General features: G+C 52.4%; 7 protein-coding genes across 7 annotated transcripts; 4 read left to right on the top strand and 3 right to left on the bottom strand.

Annotated features, from left to right (window-relative positions):
* Positions 1-3,887: 3,887 nt before the first annotated feature.
* On the top strand, positions 3,888-4,508 carry SAICODRAFT_60463 (uncharacterized protein; the record flags this gene model as incomplete). The annotated part of the gene is made up of 1 exon (XM_019169766.1): positions 3,888-4,508. A coding segment is annotated over one exon (621 nt), but the record flags the coding sequence as incomplete, so codon positions are not given.
* Positions 4,509-5,492: 984 nt separating this feature from the next.
* SAICODRAFT_36512 (uncharacterized protein) lies at positions 5,493-5,737 on the bottom strand (the record flags this gene model as incomplete). The annotated part of the gene is made up of 2 exons (XM_019168507.1): positions 5,493-5,531; positions 5,588-5,737. The coding sequence occupies 2 exons, from the start codon at positions 5,735-5,737 to the stop codon at positions 5,493-5,495; spliced, it is 189 nt and encodes a 62-aa protein (XP_019022256.1).
* Positions 5,738-6,032: 295 nt separating this feature from the next.
* On the top strand, positions 6,033-7,632 carry SAICODRAFT_72757 (uncharacterized protein; the record flags this gene model as incomplete). Its single annotated transcript, XM_019170794.1, has 1 exon — positions 6,033-7,632. The coding sequence occupies one exon, from the start codon at positions 6,033-6,035 to the stop codon at positions 7,509-7,511; it is 1,479 nt and encodes a 492-aa protein (XP_019022255.1). The 3' UTR covers positions 7,512-7,632.
* Positions 7,633-7,909: 277 nt separating this feature from the next.
* On the bottom strand, positions 7,910-9,222 carry SAICODRAFT_20854 (uncharacterized protein; the record flags this gene model as incomplete). Its single annotated transcript, XM_019166337.1, has 1 exon — positions 7,910-9,222. Exon 1 carries the CDS (start codon positions 8,987-8,989, stop codon positions 7,910-7,912), a length of 1,080 nt encoding a protein of 359 aa, XP_019022254.1. The 5' UTR covers positions 8,990-9,222.
* A 403-nt stretch (positions 9,223-9,625) lies between these two features.
* On the top strand, positions 9,626-10,455 carry SAICODRAFT_60232 (40S ribosomal protein S11; the record flags this gene model as incomplete). Its single annotated transcript, XM_019169744.1, has 3 exons — positions 9,626-9,676; positions 9,730-9,847; positions 10,151-10,455. 3 exons carry the CDS (start codon positions 9,626-9,628, stop codon positions 10,453-10,455), a joined length of 474 nt encoding a protein of 157 aa, XP_019022253.1.
* Positions 10,456-10,702: 247 nt separating this feature from the next.
* SAICODRAFT_20852 (WD40 repeat-like protein) lies at positions 10,703-13,953 on the top strand. Its single transcript, XM_019166336.1, has 2 exons — positions 10,703-10,746; positions 10,802-13,953. The coding sequence occupies exons 1-2, from the start codon at positions 10,729-10,731 to the stop codon at positions 13,910-13,912; spliced, it is 3,129 nt and encodes a 1,042-aa protein (XP_019022252.1). The 5' UTR covers positions 10,703-10,728; the 3' UTR covers positions 13,913-13,953.
* A 331-nt stretch (positions 13,954-14,284) lies between these two features.
* On the bottom strand, positions 14,285-18,169 carry SAICODRAFT_9138 (PIN domain-like protein; the record flags this gene model as incomplete). The annotated part of the gene is made up of 1 exon (XM_019171751.1): positions 14,285-18,169. One exon carries the CDS (start codon positions 18,167-18,169, stop codon positions 14,285-14,287), a length of 3,885 nt encoding a protein of 1,294 aa, XP_019022251.1.
* Between the last annotated feature and the right edge of the window lie 57 nt (positions 18,170-18,226).

The following is an 18,226-nucleotide window of genomic DNA, read 5'->3' as shown; positions in this document are numbered from 1 at the left end:
AGCAGCTGCTGTGCTATGCAGAGGTTGGGTTCCAAATATACGCGGATTACGTTCCCGGTGATCACGCTGTTGTACGTGTGACGATCGATAGTGATCGCGATTAAGGAATGTCAGTTGGCATGCTGCTCACACAGAAGCTCGATGGTACGGTTGACCACGGCCGTATTGCAATTCTTCTCCTATGTAAAGGATCAACTGGACTTCATGCATTGCGGAGGAATTGCTTTTGGAGCACCTCGCCTGACACGATCGGGTACGGGTACGATGCTCGTTCACCATCTCGCTCGCTTCGGAGGGCTCGCTCTCATTTCTATGCACTCCTTACACGTATACGGGCTGGACGGTCCTAAATCTGATATCTCCGGCCATGCGCATACCAGCGGCGGCACACTGGCTCGTCCGATATCTTGTGCAAGGTGAGCCCCGGCCGAGGGACATCTGGAAGCGTCGCGCGCAGAACCTCCCTCGAGGCCCTCGACAAATTCACACCGCTCAAAAACATCACAACACATACGGCCCACGTGGAGCTTGAATTAATCGATAAACCGGATAAGGAAGTGTGAGTGACATTTTTGAGGGTTGACAGCTGATCTGGCGGGATTCGCACGGTTCAGCACCGGAGGAGCACAGACGATGTTAACAAGCTGTTCTGAAGATGTTCTGAGATGGTTCTGAGGGTCAACGACGGAGCGAAGGGAGAAAATGTCCCCGACACGCGAACACTCTATTCGGGATGAACGCGAGCCTCAGCCGCATTCTGCAGCTGCACTCGATACAAACAGCCCGGTCGCCCACCCGGTCACCCAAGCCGCTCGAACCCCACCTGTCAAATCCCCGAGAAGCTGGTATATCGCATCAGGAAGAGGTCATTGACCAGGTCCATACTCTATTTGTGCCCGTATTCTAAGGAATCATCTATTTCTAGCCCATCCCTAGGCCTGCGGGCTCATATACAGGCAATTGCGGAGGAGGCCTGTTCGCGCGCCGGCCCGCTGATTGGCCAACACCACCGACGTCGAGGGTCGGGTACCGTAAAACCGAGGAAATTGGGTCAATCAAGTCGAGATTCGTGGGATCCACGTCGATCCGGTCTGATCTGGGTGTCTGTGATCCCCAACAAAGTCCCAGAGTACCGTACGAGGCACCGATGGACTCGAACTACATCGTAACAGCAGGGATCAAAAGCATAACCTCCTCGGACATTTCCAACAGTAAAAAGCCCAAGATGCCCCGGGAATGCTCTTACGTAAGTATTCTCCGTTGCGGAAGTTGACGGGAGATCATAACCTCTGGTAAATGAAACCCAAATTTGTTTGAAATAGCACGCTTCAAGATGCGTGCCCTTCATCTCCACATGTTACCGCGCCTTTTCCCTGAAGAGGAAACGTAGGCCCGTCCGAAATAGATGGATTCTTTGTTGAAATCGTCCTCGATAGGTCGAGGAAGATTTGGTCCAACATGATTGGCAGAGGGGGATGTCTGAGGGGCCCGGCCCTCGAGCTAAAGTGAGGTAAAGTGAGGTTTGAGGAGACGGTAAAAGAAGAAACACTTTCGGCGGTGCCAAGGTTTGTAGGATACACATCTTGTTCGTATAGAGATTGCCCAGGATGCGAGATGACGATCGTCCGAGAAAAGGTAATCGAATTTCTCCGAGGAACAGGTCCTCGAGACGAGTGTACGTACACGGATCAAAGGCCCCCGCTGACCTACGGCGTGGGATACGAGCTAGACAAGCGAGCGTCAAGACTCTGACCAGCTCATACTGAATGTACTTACCTTGATGAGACCTCGTAAACTGTAATCAACTACCCAGCCCCATGTGTACACACCTAACCTCAAGAACACTATAAATGTGCAGAAAACAACAGAAGGCACGCAGCATAGCAATAGACCCTTCTTCATAAAAGTCTGGGCAAGCGTCTTAGGGTGCAAAAGGCACGTGTAGAGTTTCCGGCTGGCAATTTGGAGTTGCCTCGAGGAGCGTGTTCGATCAGCCTAACAAAGAATTGCTGTATGCCGTGCCAGAGACCGGGAAAGTATAAGATGGCAAGATGTCGGCCGAGGATGGACGATAGGTTTGATCTCAACCCTCTTTCTTCTTCAAGCTTCAGGCATCTGCCTTGATCCGTCTTTGCTTGGCATACTAGCACACGTCTACTGCATCAGATCAGCAGCGTCACCAGATTAAACCGACCAACCCGTGCTTGATCCATCGTCGTTTCAGTTGATCCGTCCAGTTATCGTTCAAGTTCGACATATACGTTTTGATCCAATCGTTTCTGCATCAGAGGTGAGTTGGTTGTGGGTTTAACTCTCTCGGGGAGCATGGATCAGAGGTTTCCCTCGACGTCAAGCTCGGTACGTGAACAGTTTTCGGACAACATCAACGTCAGCATAAATTTGAGAAAAACAAAACGCCTCCCCCGAAAAATTCTCTGCCTCGGGATACAGACAACGCCCTTCAGTCCGACCCTCGCTTGAAGGGTTCTTTGTTCGTGGCGGCCTGCCCAAGTACCCTGACGTTCGCTTCTCGATATCGGCCAGACTGCCAGATTCGAATAAGCTTACCAATCCTCATTGCTAAGCTTCGAGGAATCTGCTGCCATCCGGCCCGACGATCCTGCCGTCATCCTTCCAGCTCTTCTTTGTCCAGTTCAGTCCTAAGCTTGACGTGGCAGCCTCTGAGCTAGATGTTTGTTTACTTCTCCGAGGAAATGAAGCTGACGTTATGCTTGACAGGTCTTCTCCTCACTTCAGCTGCCTTCGGTCCTTTGCCTTCGCGTTCATCGTACGTCTGATACCCGGTAAATCCTCAACTTCATTCAACGTCTTCGTCCATTTCCCGCTCCTTTGTACGACCGTATCACTCGTAATCCGCCTATCAATTTAGGGTGTGAATCGCATTCTTTGTCTATCACAAAAATCACATCGCAGGATCGTCCTGCACTCAAGGTTTCACAGTGCAGCACGCGGGTTCGTCACGTCCGCACACAACTTGACCCAGCATTAGCAGTCCTCCTGGCTTCGGGTGTTCATCTCTCCGCCTTCTTCGGGTAGCGAGTCAACAATCGGCGCATTAAGCTCTGGGTTAATTCGGGAGACCGTCTGTCGGATCGTCCATCCAAGTCACACTGCAGACCAGCCGTCTATCGAGGCAGCAAACGCACGGTACACGAGAGCAGTGAAATCCGAGCACCTCGATCTCGAATTATCGGCAGCCCAGCCCCTGTGGTGAAGTCATTTCCAAGGACAATTGAGTGCGGAGTTCTCTCTGTGCACAACACGCGCTCCGAGGTGGCCTAGTCGACTTAACCTCCAATCCGAACAAAACCCCCGAGGAATCCACCCCCAGTGCTCGGACCCCGTACGACCAGCAACCATCATCCTTGTTCGCCGGCGACTGACTACTATATCGGACGTATCAAACTGCATAGGCATCGGCATTTCGTTCATTTCGCTCCCGAAAGTTATCAGCATTGTCTCCTGGGTCGTCTCCTTTCCCCGAACGGTGCAACACGGTTGTCAAGAGGTTCTCCAATAACCTCAACGGCCTTTGGACGGTTGACTATCATCCTTTAAACTTTTATTAGTACCGCGTCTTCGGTGCTCATTATACCAACTACAGTTCTGTCTTTTTCGTGATCAACACCCTTCTTCCAACTTCATCTTCACTTTTACAACGATCAGTCACAATGCCCGTCAACCACCGCCAATCCACCATTCCCAATGCCTTCCCGGCTCTCAAGCGTACTCAATCTTCTCGAGTACACAAGAAGGGTCACCGACGGAACAAGACCTCCCTTTCCACCATGGCTCATGCAACCGAGGTTCTCGCCGAAGAGCTCCGCCGTCAGAAGCAGTCCAAGCTCCACGAGATGGAGCGTGCTATGAATGCGACCTTCGAGGATGAATACCGTTGCGAAGTCGAGGACTGGATGTTTCACATGGAGGGTCTCACCACCCCGTCGGTAGAGATGATGGACATGCAGCCTGATCTTCAATGGTACATGCGTCCTCACCTCATCGACTTTCTCATCGAGATTCACCATCAACTACGTCTCTCGCCAGCTACCCTCCATCTCGCCATCAACCTCATCGACCGCTACACCTCCCGTCGTGTCGTCTACCGCAAGCACTACCAGCTCGTTGGTGTCGCTGCTCTCTGGATTGCTGCCAAGTACGAAGACTCTAAGGAGAAAGTACCTACTGTCCGTGAGTTGCGTGCCATGTGCTGTGGTGCCTACGAGGAGGACATGTTCTTGCAGATGGAGGTTCACGTCTTGAACACCTGCGAGTGGTCCATTGGTCACCCTACCGCCGACTCCTTTCTCCAGCTTCTGCTAAGCGACAAGACTGTCGTACAACGCGACGACAGTGTCAAAACTGTTCACCTCGCACGTTATCTGAACGAGATTGCTCTCTTTACGCGCGAGTTTCTCAAGTTCCAGCCGAGTGTCATCGCCAACGCTGCCCTTCTCCTTTCTCGTCACATTCTTGGCCAGCGCCGTCCACCCGCAACACCACAAGGACCCCTCCGCGACTGCATTGCGCTCTTTGCCGACTCGCTGGACCACGGGTTCCCTTGTCTGTTGCAGAAGTACTCTAGCCCAGCATTGGGTGGTGTCGCCCTCATCTTGAAGGACTACCTTCTCGCCGCTGCTGCTCCCCGCACTTCATCGAGCCCAAGCCCGGTCACTCCTCCTCGCAGCAAGGCACGACCAACTATGGTCCGTCTTCCTGCCCACCAAAACGGAAAGGACATGACTCCTCCGTCAACACCGGGAGAGGAGGTTGAGGTTCTGCACATGCAGTTCGAGGCTCATGTTCTTGAGAACCAGGTCCAGCAGGTTGGACTTCCTACTCCTCCTGTAGAGGTTGACCAGGAATCCATTAACTCTGGCATGTCGTCCGAAGCATGCAAGATGGAGACCGTCTTCGAGGACGAAGAGGATGACGAGAAGTGGTACGAAGAGGAAGAGGACGTACCGGGTGTCGGTACCCGTGTCGTACTGGGTTGCATCTGAAGAGTGTCTACAGGTGATATGGAACAACTAGTAGACGGAAAAGAGGAAGACGGAGAGAAAAGAGGAACGGAGCAACAAAAAACGCTGGATTACGTTTGAAGCGTGCTTTCATCACACCGACATATTATTATACCCAGGATCACGCCATGGGCCCTTTTTCTATTTATGCTGGCATATAGAGGCCACTATGTCTTTCGTTTCTTGTTTATGCTAGGCGTTATCCTTTTTTCTTTTCTTGCGATGTGGATCGTCGCTGTGTTTATTATGGTTGATAGTTGATAGCGATAGTGATAGCGGAAGAGAGAGCTCCCCGAGGAGTAGTGAAGAAAACTTCTTTGTCCAAAAACTGTTATCTCGTTCACGCTCCGAATATGCCTATCTTGCTTGAGTAGATAGTCCATGGTACTCTCGGCGACCGTCCATTGGACTTGCCCCTTCATTTCCCTGATAGTCTTCCCATCCGGCCGATTAGACCCTCTGCAACTCGCTAAACATTTCGCCGCAAGTCTATATTGAAAGAACTGCTCAGCGTTCGCCTTGGCTCTTCCGGGAAAACTGCTCACCTTGCACTTTCCTCCTGTTGCCACTCGCATTGCACATCTCTGGCAGTAGAGGGGATGTTTGCAGCCATTCGCCGCATGAGTGATTGGACTTGACCTGCACTTTTTACACAAATCCTTCATATCTTCAGCGTCGTCTTCCTCGGCGTTCATCGTGGATTCTCTCCGTGATCTTTCTTGTTCAACCTCTGCTCTCAATCTTCCCAATGTGTTTGGATCGTAATGCTGCTGTTCACGTCTCGCGAGCACTGTGTTGACATGCCTGCCGAAAAACGGAAAGTGAAATGATGTCATGGGCTACATTACAGGGCCGACCCCGGATATCAAATGTACATGGATTACCTGAATCTCTTTTATAGTGTTTTGCAAACAGAAAAGGAAAAAGTCTTTTTTGCTGCTTTGAGTGAAGGGGTGACATCAGCCGACGTTCGACAGTCCCATCACGGCCATGCCAGTTGAGGACAGCCCGGTCATGTCACTCACATCCCTCCCTGGCGAAATTCTTTCGGACATCTTTGCATACCTAGATCCGGTGCAGGTCTTTCGCGTTCGCCAGGTTTCACGCAGTCTCAACGCAATCGCCTCATCCCATTACGTCTGTTCAGCAGTTCTCAAAGCGCACTTCCCTCTGGCCTTCGTGAGAGCGTTCCGAACTTTCACACCTGAGCCGGACGTCGTATCAGAGCTGAGCGTTCTTGCCCGCGCGTTTCACAACTTTCAGCGACGAAGAGCGGAGGAGTACTTCAGTATCGATACACCGACACCGCAAGTTACGCCTCGGGCAAATAATACGCCCCGTCTCGGTGCACTTTTTGTACCTAATGGTCCGCTAGCAACGGCTGCAACCAGAAGAAAGGCTCGGCATGGGTATGGACTGGTAGCCCTTTTCCGCTCCGCCGGCAAGGAGATTCAATTGGTACGGCTTGCTACGCAGGAGACGTGGGTGTTGCCTTTACCAGAAGGCTACAGCACGAGAGATATACGTATAGATGGAGATCGTATTGTGATCTTAACTACGCGGATCTCGACGCAGATGATCTTTGTCTACGAAGCAGCACCATCAAACAAGCTTCTTTACGAGATCAACACTGGTCTCGACGACCTGGTAAGCTTGCACTGCAAAGGAACATACGTTGTTTGCCTGGCGCAATCTGGTCAGTTCCACCTATATGCTGAGCCTATCGAAGGTACGAACTCTTCCGATTGGGTTGAGGCCCTGTTCTCCCCACTTGAGCGGTTTGACCCACCAATCGACGTCATTTCGGGTGGTGTGCAGTATGAGACAGACGGAACTACTCTATATATGATCGCGAAGCCTCTAGAAGAGACACAGTTGGTCATGGCCTTCGACATAGGTAAAGTCCTTGCCGGTGCTGGAGAGATGAGTAGGCGTAATGAAAACGTGACGCCTTCCGCAGTTCATTCCGTCGACCCTCGGGTCCATCTTTCCTTGACCCGAACAGACCGTCCTCAACCAGCACATTCTGCGGAGGGAAGGTCATATGAAGCGTCGATATACCTAACAGCAGACGACTCAACTCATGCTCACCAACCTCCCCTCTGCCACTTCCTTTCCGGCACCTACATCTCCCCACCCGCCCCCCTCCCCTTCATTGACTACGACATGGAAGGAAAGTGGGGTCTCTACCCCTTTCCCGAACTACAAAGCATGGCATGTTGGGAAGGCGATGTCGAGGCCCCGTTTGGGATGTTTGCGTACGGAATTCGGCAGCAGGAGAAGGAAGGGAGGGCGTTTAATGTTGATTGGGGACGACTTAGGGGCCCTGATGAGGGGGAGCAGAGCCGTGCGACGCAGGTTGCGGTGTGGATGGGGTATAATGAGGAGGGAGATGGGTTGTGGGTTGTGGTTATGAAGGAGGAGGAACTTCTGGTATGGAGTTTGGGACGGCAGCGAAGGGATTGGTGAAAGGGATTGGATCATTCATGCCATCCGAGTAAGAGTAGAGAAGGTTACAGCCAGACGAAAATATGCTCGAGAAGTACCTTTGTACCTTAATGGATGCATGGTTAAGATGAAGACTGGGGTTCTTCACGCCTAAGTCGGTTGCCTCCTAACGGCCAAACAAGACGTATCGAATTCGAATGCGTTGGCTACTGCACCGTGGGAAACTTAAAAGGGCCGCGTCTCAGGCCGCTGATATGCAAGTTTGAGTGCACCATTGAATGGGAATCGTATCATGATTTCAGACCGCGAACGTAAGCCAAACCAGCAAAGGCATAAAAAGAAACTCATAAACGCCATTCCCTCGCGTTGTCACTCGTACCTTCTTGCCACCCCACCTTTATACGTCCAAACATTTCATCTCACACCGTCACATTCCTCCCCGAACTCGAATTCCGCGAACTCTCATACCCATACCCGTTCGAATACTTCGGATATTGATACTGCGGCAACGGCTCTGGCACATTCCTCTCATACCCCTCCTGACGCAGCATACTGACCGGATTGGGCGCATGAGGGTGATTGTAGTCGAATTGCTGCTGTTGGACTGGGATATATGGTTGAACGGGAGTGAAGACGCCGCTTGCGCGCTCGACTGGCGTGAACCCACCATTGTTGACGATCATGTTAGGCGGAGGACTCGGGTTCGACGCCGCCCACTTTTCTTCCTCGAGCATGCGTTGTTTCTCCACCGTTTTCCGGCCCTTGGGTGTACAAAGTGAGATGAGCAGGAAGAGGAGTGCGATGGTGGAGAATGCGACGGCAAGCCATTCCATTGCTAGCATCTCTGTTGAGAGTGAGACGATGACGTTCACTTCTGTTGCGTTATTGAAGACGTTTTGTACGATTTTCCAGAGGACGGTTGCAACGACGCTGGCTGCGGTGGTCATGAGCCAGGCTAGGAAACCAGTAATGACGGGGAGGACTGCCCAACGACGGCCGAGGGCACCGATACACATGATGAGGAGGGTGACAAACGACAGGCAGACCCCGGTCATGTACAATCCAAAGATCCACCGTGACGCAATCCGAACACGCGCGATATCGGAGGTGATGGAGGTTGGGATAGCCACACTCGCCCCAATCAACAACTCACTCTCAATAATCTCCACCGGATCAAACGCATACGCCGCCTCCCTCTTCGAACAACTCGTAATATTGATACCATTGTCATAGTACCCCTCACAGTAATTCCATAACCCCACTTGATAGAAATCGTGGAGTCCGAGTGCCTGGGCGATTGTGTTTGCGACTGCGGCGTTGGGGGTTGAGGAGGGTACGATGTTTGTGGTGTTTACGCGGGCGAAGTAGAGGTTGCGGAGGACGGGCGCTGGGGAGAGGTTGCCGATGATGATGAGCAGGGTGAAGATGAAGGCAAGGAGGGTGCAGAGGAAGGGGATGGTGAGGCAAAGTGCTCGTTTGGTGGTTGGTGTTTTTGCCATTGTTGGTGAGATAAATGCGATTCGAAAGGTTGCAAAGGGTATCGCTCAAAAGCTAACAGGTGACGAGAGGTGTTCTTGCTGACTGAATGCTACCAAAAAATGACTGATCCGACTCGTAACACCGGTTTGATCGGGGTGTATGCTCGTCGAGGTGAATGGGATGAGCGGTATATGCAGCAAGAGAAGAAGAGCAAGGTGACAGCAGCAGAGAAGGGATTATATAAAGGTCAACGGTTTTCAGATTGCCAAGTACTCGAGCCGGACGTTCCGGGGTGCATATGCGTACGGGAAAGCGCCGCGCGTGCGAATCATGACGCCAGGCCGGTGGGGCAGTGCAGAAGGACCTTGGCAATAAGGTTATGAGATTGCAGCTGTAATTGGAGCTGGCTTTTTCTTTGAGGTCAATCGAGCTCGTTCATCCATCAAAAGTTATCGGCCGGCTTCAACGCTGCTATTTTTAGCCATTGACTTCGGCGCGCGCAGGGTTAACCCTCCCCTCTCTGCCAGTCGCACCGGGCGGACCTTCCTGGCCTGCGCCTGCACGTGACCGCTAACCCGCCCAGTAAAGTTTACGGCCCAGCTCACCGCGAAATCCTCGAGACGCCTTATCCCGACGACAACTCCAGATCCACCGTAATGGCCACCGAACTTACTGTCCAGCACGAGCGTGCTTTCTTGAAGCAGCCCGTATGTTTTCTCACCGAAAATATCAAGCGATTTGGTTCTGACCGATTGTGCAGCACATCTTCCTCAACAGCAAGTCTGCGACTAAGAAGTCCATCCGTGACCGCCGTTGGTACAAGGATGTTGGTCTTGGCTTCAAGACCCCCAAGGAGGCTATCCAGGGTAACTACATCGGTTAGTCAACCCCCGTACTTTGTGTTTTTTGTTCTTGCTTTTTGAAAGGCGCGTGTCGTATGACCGTCAGCCAACTGCGCTCCGTCGCACAAGGCCTGGGATCGAGATGCGAGTGTCTTCATGTCATCTTCCTGAAAGATCAGACCAGCGCACTACCCAATTGGCTACGTCCCGTTCATACTTTTGTTACTGCTCTCCCTTCGGGGATCGAGGATTTTGAAACCAAAGATACTACAGTCCACCCTACCCCCAAGGGTCGTGACACCTTTCCGAACGGCTTGCTGACTCCTACCTTCCCTATAGACAAGAAGTGCCCCTTCACCGGTATGGTCTCCATCCGTGGCCGTATCTTGACCGGTGTCGTCGTCTCCGCCAAGATGCACCGCACCATCATCGTCCGCCGCGAGTACCTCCACTTCATCCCCAAGTACCAGCGTTACGAGAAGCGTCACAAGAACCTTGCCGCTCACGTCTCCCCCGCTTTCCGTGTGCAGGAGGGTGATGTCGTCACCGTTGGTCAGTGCAGGCCTTTGTCCAAGACTGTTCGTTTCAACGTCTTGAAGGTCTCTGCTGCTCCTGGTGCTTCCAAGAAGTTCGCCAAGTTCTAAGTGGTTTTACCATCTGGAATGGATTTGGATGTTTCTTGGAGTTGAGAGGCGTAGTTAGAAAATAGTAGCACGCTTCCGTCGGCCATGTCATGTTCCTTCCTCTTATCATCCTGTGATCCTGTAGCCATTACCATCGTAACAGACTGGAATGTCGACCTGATCATAACTTTCCCATTGCTGACATGCACGTGCCTGCAACTTTATCAACGTTACACTTCTAAATTTAGACTTTTTACCATACGCACGGACCGTGATCTACCCACATACCCCGCCATGGGCCGCTTCCTCGAGGTCCGTTCACTCCCCATCTTCCACATAACTGCGCATTTACTCAGGTCTATCATAGTCCATTGGCCATGTCGGCCCAGTGACAGCGCTATCTTTTGCAGGCGAGGAACATGTATTGGTCGGGCAAGCCGGCCATGTCAAAGTCTATAATGTACGAAGTGGAGAGTTGTTGGTGAAGAGAAAGGTTTTTGGGAGGGAGAAGGTGCATGGGATCGTCGTGGATGGGGAGTCGAGGATCGTCATTTATGGAGGGAGGTCGTTTTGTGTTACGAGCTTTGATGCGCTGCTGGATGAGGAAACGGAGGTGAAGGAGCACGAGGCCCAGGATTGGATTCTGGATGGGACGCTACACGGAGATATCGTTGCGTTGGTGGTGATGCACAACTCTGTCCTCTTCTACAACGCCAGCACCGGGGCATACATCTCCGAACTCCACGCTCACTCCGTCGAGCGCTCAGTCCTCTACGCAGCCGATGTTCGCATCACCTCGGACGGCCTAGTCAAAGTCGCAGCAGGCACAGTCATGAACGAGATCCTCCTCTGGCACGGCTCAATCCCTATCTCCGACCTCTCTGAATGTCCGATCGAAAAACGACTAAACGGCCACGACGGAGTTATCTTCGGGTTAGATTTTTCGAGGGACGGGAGGTTGCTGGTTTCGTGTTCTGATGATCGGAGTGTCAGGGTTTGGGACACGGAAAGTGGGGAATGTCTTGCAACGGGGTGGGGACATGGAGCGAGGATTTGGGATGTGATGTGGACGCAGGATGAGAAGAGTGTTGTCACTGCTTCTGAGGATACGGATGCGAGACTTTGGGGATTCGATCGGGAAAGGGAGACGTTGGAGACGAAGACTATTTGGGATGCGCATACGGGAAAGCATTGTTGGTGTGCGGCTGTTGGTGGGCCTTCTGGGAAGATTGTTGCGACTGGAGGGCAAGATGGACGGGTGAGGCTGTTTGAACTGGCTGAGGGTAGCACGGCAAAGAAGGATCAATGGACAATAGGATCTATCTACGAGAAGCTGGGATTGGAGAAGGTCGAGGGAAAGAAAGGACCGACATTCAAGAGCTTCGTGGTGCTTGATGAGGAGAGAACGCTGTTGACGACTTCTACGGGGCAGGTGCTGCTGCATGTTAAGCGGGAGGAGACATGGACGAGTGTATGTGAAGCCCAGCATCTTGTTGGATATTCGGAAGTGAGAGCATGGCGGGGCACAGACTTTGCGTGTATCGGCGATAGGACGGGTGGTGTTACGGTGATCAACACCAGAACACGGACACAAGTTGCGCAGATCCCCGTATGCCGAGGGCAGATCACGGATTTGTTCGCCGTGTCGCTTGACGAAATCTTCTATGTCGTCCTCTTCGCTCCAAAGGGAGAGGTTGCGGTGTTACGTTTAGAGGCGAACTCGAATCAGAGGGAGCAGCAGGCAAGGTTGACACTTACCAATGCGTACTCAATCAAAGTACCGGACACATTCGAGCCTACATCTGCGACTGTGGATGTCATCACTGAAACGCTGTTTCTGGGATCAAGACAAGGTGCGGTGAGTATTCAGCGCTTGGGGACAAATGTTGAGGGTGTGTTCAGACGAGTACATGGCATGGATGCTGTCACCTCCATCACCATCCCACCACGGTCACGGTACACAACTCCGTCATTCCCAGTCATAACAACTGGGAAGGACGGTAGCTTCGCATACCACGGAGTCTCCCTCCACGGGGAAGTCGAGTTCATCGCGACAGACCGCGGCAAGATCCCTTCCAAGGGCCAAATCGACGGCGCAATCATCGCCAATGGCGAGCTTCTCCTCTACGGCTTTCGCACCACGAAGTTCTTTGTCTACAACCATACCCAAGCCTATGAAGTGTACTCCGAGAATTGCGGTGGTGCGCACCGAGCATGGAGTTTCTTGGTGTCTGAGAAAATGATTGAGCAATTCGTCTTTGCTTATACCAAGGCTTCGGTACTATCGTTCTGCAGGAATGACGCCGAAGTGGAGAGCAGGGGTTTCATGGATACTGTTTTGCAGGATGGAACTCACGGTAGGGAAGTCCGTGCTACGGCTTTGTCGTTTGTAGATGGGAATGAAGGAGAGGAGTTCTTCGCCAGTGGCGGTGAGGATGCGATGATCCACATTTCGAGGCTCGACAGCGACGGAAGAATACAGACGCTTTGCCGTGCAAAGAAGCATGTCGCTGGTCTCCAGAGCATGGAATGGACTTACGACAATGCCGGGAGGCGTTTGCTGTTCTCTTCAGCTGGACTGGAAGAACTCATCATCTGGAGTGTGTGGGAGGATGAGGCAGGTCGCTGGAGCTGTTATCCGATTGGGGAATGTCCCAAGGTCTCTGAAGATGGTGATCTGCGTGTGATGGATTTCGATGTGAAGTCTTTGGGTGATGTCTTCACCGTGACCGCGGTATACTCAGACTCGACCATCAGGATGTGGATGTGCGTTCCGGATAAAAACACATGGCATTTGCTTGCTCAGGGCACTTACAGGACATGCTGTCTGCTGCAGACTCAACGGTTGCAGGTGGGCGAGCGAGAAGTTCTTTTGGCGTCTGCTACTGATGGAAACATCATTGCATGGGACATCACTAAAATAGCTGCCGAGGAAGATGCAGCAAGACAGTGTATAGCTGAGGGCAGTGCTTCGGAGTTTAACAGCCTAGAATTACCAGCGCCGATATGGACGAAGGCGGTGCATCAGTCCAGCGTCAAGGTTTTTGAAACTGTCATCATGGATGAAAGCGATTCTGGAGTCCGCATCAAGACTTTGACTGGCGGCGATGACAACGCCTTAGTTTCGTGCATCATTGATTTCCGATGGGATGTCAAGGACGAACGCATCGTGGTTGAGGAAGTGGCAATGGCAAGGGCTGACAACGCTCACGGATCGTGTGTAACTGGTATTGTTGAACTCAACGGAATGATCGTGTCAGTTGCCATTGACCAGCAAGTGAAGTTCTGGGAAGTGCAAGAGGGATCCGATAAGCTGCAATGCGTAGATGCAACATACACGCAGGTAGCAGATTGTGGAGGCTTGATGTATGTGCCGGATCAAGATCCAGAGATCAAGGAAGTAAGGCTTATTATCAATGGGGTCGGCATGGAGGTCATGAAGCATCTGGCGCAAATAGCTGAGGCCCCAAAGCGATAGTGGAATATAGTAACGAATGAACTAGAACATTCAAAGCTGGCTATACCGCAATCAATGACCTTCCCCCAAGTTCTCCTACGCTTTCACGTTATTCTCACGCGTCACGATCACGATGATGCTTTCCCAGGACGGCAACAGCATCACCGAACTAAGATACAGTAAACCCCAGGACCTGAGTATGGCATCGAACACCTTCCTGCTTTGATGTTGATGAATCTTGTATTGCTACAAATTCGTCTGAAACGCCAGATGCTACCGGGCCCACATGAAGCCTGCCCATCATACTATAGTTCAAATGAAACTCCAAACGCCCGTCATAAATCTCATGCACCGTTACCCAGCTATCACACCACATTACTAGTATATCCTCAATTACCTCGCCCTTGCTTTGCCTCTGCCTTTGCTCCTCCCTCTGGGAGTGGCCTTAGCTCTTCCTGAACCTCTCGAAGCAGCCAAACTCATACCGCATGATGCGTTGTCATCGTCGGATGAACTCTCGATATCAATTTTCACGGGTGCCCTCTTCTTGGTCACTGGCTGTGCAACAGGCAGCTCATCATCGGCCTCGGTTTTGATTGGGACCTCACTTTCTCCAGGCTCTGCACGCTTTCTCTTACCCTTGCCATTCTTCGAAGGTGCCTTCGGATGTCGGTTCGAAGCGTTGGCCTCTTCCTCCGATGAGGTACTAGAGCCTCCATCCGCCTCGCCAGCAGGTGTTTTGCCTCTCCGGAAACTAGTCATTGCATTTTGCAAGCGCTTACTCTTGAAGATGTACCTCTCCTTAGGCGCTGCACCAGCACCTGTCGACCCATCAAAGAAGTGCGTAAGGTTTACTTGCGTTCCTTCCGCCTGCTTACGGTTCATGTCACGAATAACCGGTACCAGGACTTCATCCGTACGTTCCTGGGACCAGCCAATCGTGCTCATGAGGAAGCTACGCAAGGCGTCCAAGTCTGGCACACCCCACTCGAATGGCTGCGGATCCTTGTCGACCTCGGGTTGCAAGTATGCCTCATCAATCCTGGGGTCAGGGAAGGATGTTGGAAGGAAGATCTTGTGAGCGTTCTTCTTTAACTTCCGTCGGAATGGGGTAGTTGAATCCACATCCTTCCCGCGTTGGACGTCCAGCCACCAGCTCTTGAAGCCCTCCAAACCACCATCTTTCTCGAAATCTGCAAGCAACTCAAGAGCAGTCACGGGACCGACAGTGGGCAGTCCTTCAGTATAGTCACTACCCAGCAAGTGCGCGACTTTGATCAGCTTCTCACGGTCTAGGTTATACTCACGCTTCAGGTCATCCATCAAGTAACACTCAACATACTTAGCCTGGTTGAACATGTTTTTGTAGATACGCGTACCACCAAAAAGCAACACGTCAGAGTCATCCGTGACAACTCCATCAACCAATCCCATCTCAACCAATGCAGCGCACTGCGCTTCGGCTTCCATAGGAGCAGTGACATAAGGAAGCCCGAAATGCCGGAGGAGCTCCTGACATTCTTTGATCATCACCTGCGTTACCTCATCTGCATCACGTCGATCTTTCTTCTGCTGATTACGCAACTGACGCAGTTCACGCTCGAAGTCTTCGTTTGTTTGCGGCTCAGAGGCCGGGCCACGAAGTTCATTCGTGAAACGAGCGTGTTCTTCGGCTTCTTGGGCAAGTTGCATCATGAGTTGTTCGTCCTCATCGTCCGAGAAGAACTGGTCTTCACCGACGAGCTCAGCGCTGGTGTCTGCCGCTAATGCTTCTTGTCCAGTCTCTTCCATCTGTGAAAGCTCAGGGGACGGGGACCAAGGAATGGTAGTATCCGCCTCGGGCACTTGCTCCGACATCGATGCATGTTCATCCTCGTTGGCATCAGGTAACGGTGACAGCTGCTTCTCAGGTGGGGGCGGTTGAGCACGCACGTACTCCGCAAACAGGTCCGTATCAGCCATTGGAGGCGGCGGACTTTCTTGCAAAACCTTCGCAGCTTCAGCAATAGCTTCAGGCTGCAATGTCACATCGTCATCCTCATCATCATCGTCCTCTGCATCCAACGCGATCACCTGCGGTGGGGTCTTCTGCCGAGGCGTAGGAGTAGCCGCACTGTCCTCGTCATCCGCTCGAATGGCGTCCCCAGGAAACTCGTGCAAAGGCTCGTTGTCTGGTACCGTCACCTCAGGAGGAGGAGAACTCAAATCGACGACCTCAGGTTCTCCCGCTTTAACTGCCTCAGGCTCATCAAAGACGATTGAGGGCCCTGCCTGCTTCCGCTTCAACAATGACGGGTCGAAACCGCTACCATTTGTATCGCTAGCTTCTGGCGCCGGTTCGTCAAACAACAGCTTGGCGTTCGAAGCGCGAGCTGATCCAGCTGGAGCTTTCTTCTTCAAAAACGACTGCATCTGCTGAAACGGCAAAAGCGCCGCCTCGTTCTTCTCTTGTTGCTCCTTTGGTTCTTCGGCAACCGCCTCTGAAGTTTCCTCCGCCTTCACCTTGTTAGCTACTTGCTCAGCAGCTGAAAACCACGGTGGCAACTCCGGCTCTTTCTGTTTCGGCTGCTCGGCCTCCGTCAAGAAACCACCAGGTGCTTGCTCCCCCTCCATTTCATCGCCTGAGTCGTTTTCCATGACCAAAGCTGGGCTTCTTTCCTCAGCTGCTGGGCGGCTTGGCCCGACATCGTTGGTATTCTCCAGAGACATCGCAATAGCCCTTTGTTCATCCTCATAGTCAGAATCATCTTCAAGCATGACGGCCTCTTGCATAGGCCTTGCCACGGGGACGTTCTGCTCCTGAAGAGACGCATTGATAGCCCGTTGTAGTTCATCGTCTTCCCTCGCATCTCCTCTGGCTTCGTCCATCGACATAGCCATTGCCATCTCAACATCGTCATCATCATTCCCGTACTCTTCCTCCTCGTTGCCTTCATCACTGACTGCCCTGAATAAAGCATTACCTCGCTGCGTAGGCTGCTCCGTCCTTCTCGGCCTCGTCGGTCTGAATTGGGGCCGCTCCCGTCTCGGCGGACTAGGCGCCCTCAACGGCGGCGGCACGTTCACCCCCGGAATCGGAACATCCTCAAACGCCCCATCATCCTCACTATCCGTTTCTTCACTCACCGGAGGAATAACCGGCGACGAAGGATCAACCACAACCGGTTTATCCGCTGCTCCGTCTCGTACGCCGAGTGCATACCCACCTTCCGCGCCTTCGTTCTTGACAAGCATGTATTCACGCCCTCTCTCGGACGCGATTCGGCGTGCGCCGACTTCGTTCATTCCGTTGATGTTGAATAAGCGCTGCGTTAAGTCGTTCCTCTCCTTCACTCTCTCAATCTGAAACTTCGAAAACTCCAGCCGATTAGGAAACATCTCACTCAACTGCTCCTTCGCCAACCCCATCCTCAACCTACTCCTCAATCGCGCAGCATTGATGATATTGTACTGATCCGCCACAGGGAGAGATGTAAAGAACTCGCCGTCAAAGTCGATTTTGGAGAAGTCGTAAAGGGTGATGTCTTCGCCGCCTTCGAATTGGCGGGCGTATTCTTCGAGATCTTCTTGTGTCATGATGCGGGGGTCGGCTTGGGAGGCGAGGTCTTCGAGGGGGACGTCGAGGCGGGGGAGGTCGTAGGCGTCTTTTTTGCGGAAGTCGCGTTGGAGGTTTCCTAACGCTGGTGTATTCCCCAATGGACCACTCTTTGTCGGTGCTGCGGGTTTGGGGTTATTCTGAAGTGCGTATTGTGGTTCGCCGTAGTATACCACATTCTCCGGGATCTCATCACCGCCTTCGTTCGTGGGATTCAGTGTCGCCTTATCCCTCTGCTTATCCTCCAACACCTTCTGCTTCATCCTCAACGCCAACAACTTTCCCGCAGTCCTGACCGCATCCTCCCTCCTCCCCTCCCTCCTCTTCAACCGATTCGCAATCGTCTGTCTCTTCAACACCGGTGCCCCTCCATCAAACACGAATACAGGCTTGATCCCAAAAAATAATAACTTACAGATTCGTCGGAAGAATCCGACGATGTGGGAGTTGCGGAGTTGGTTCCCAGATTTGTCGCGGACGGCTTTGAGGAATTGGTAGACCCAGATCGAGGCGTCGACTGCAAGGCGTTTCTTTGCGAGTTGGTCGAGGCGGACGGGGCGGGCGCAGGGTTCTAGGACTGTCCAGAGTCCTGTTACGCCCATCGCTGATTGCTGGAGGTTGTCGAGGTCGTCGAGGTCGTCGAGGTCGTTGGCGATAAAGTTTGGGCGAACCTCGAACCCCATACACAATGACGTAGCCGAGAAACGGTCTTGAGAACAGAGTAGAGTAGAAACCAAAAC

Source organism: Saitoella complicata, assembly GCF_001661265.1.
Source record: "Saitoella complicata NRRL Y-17804 unplaced genomic scaffold SAICOscaffold_21, whole genome shotgun sequence".
Taxonomy (NCBI): Eukaryota; Fungi; Ascomycota; class Saitoellomycetes; order Saitoellales; family Saitoellaceae; genus Saitoella; species Saitoella complicata.
The sequence above is the reverse complement of the archived record's forward strand: the minus strand, read 5'-3'. Positions and strand labels throughout refer to the sequence as shown.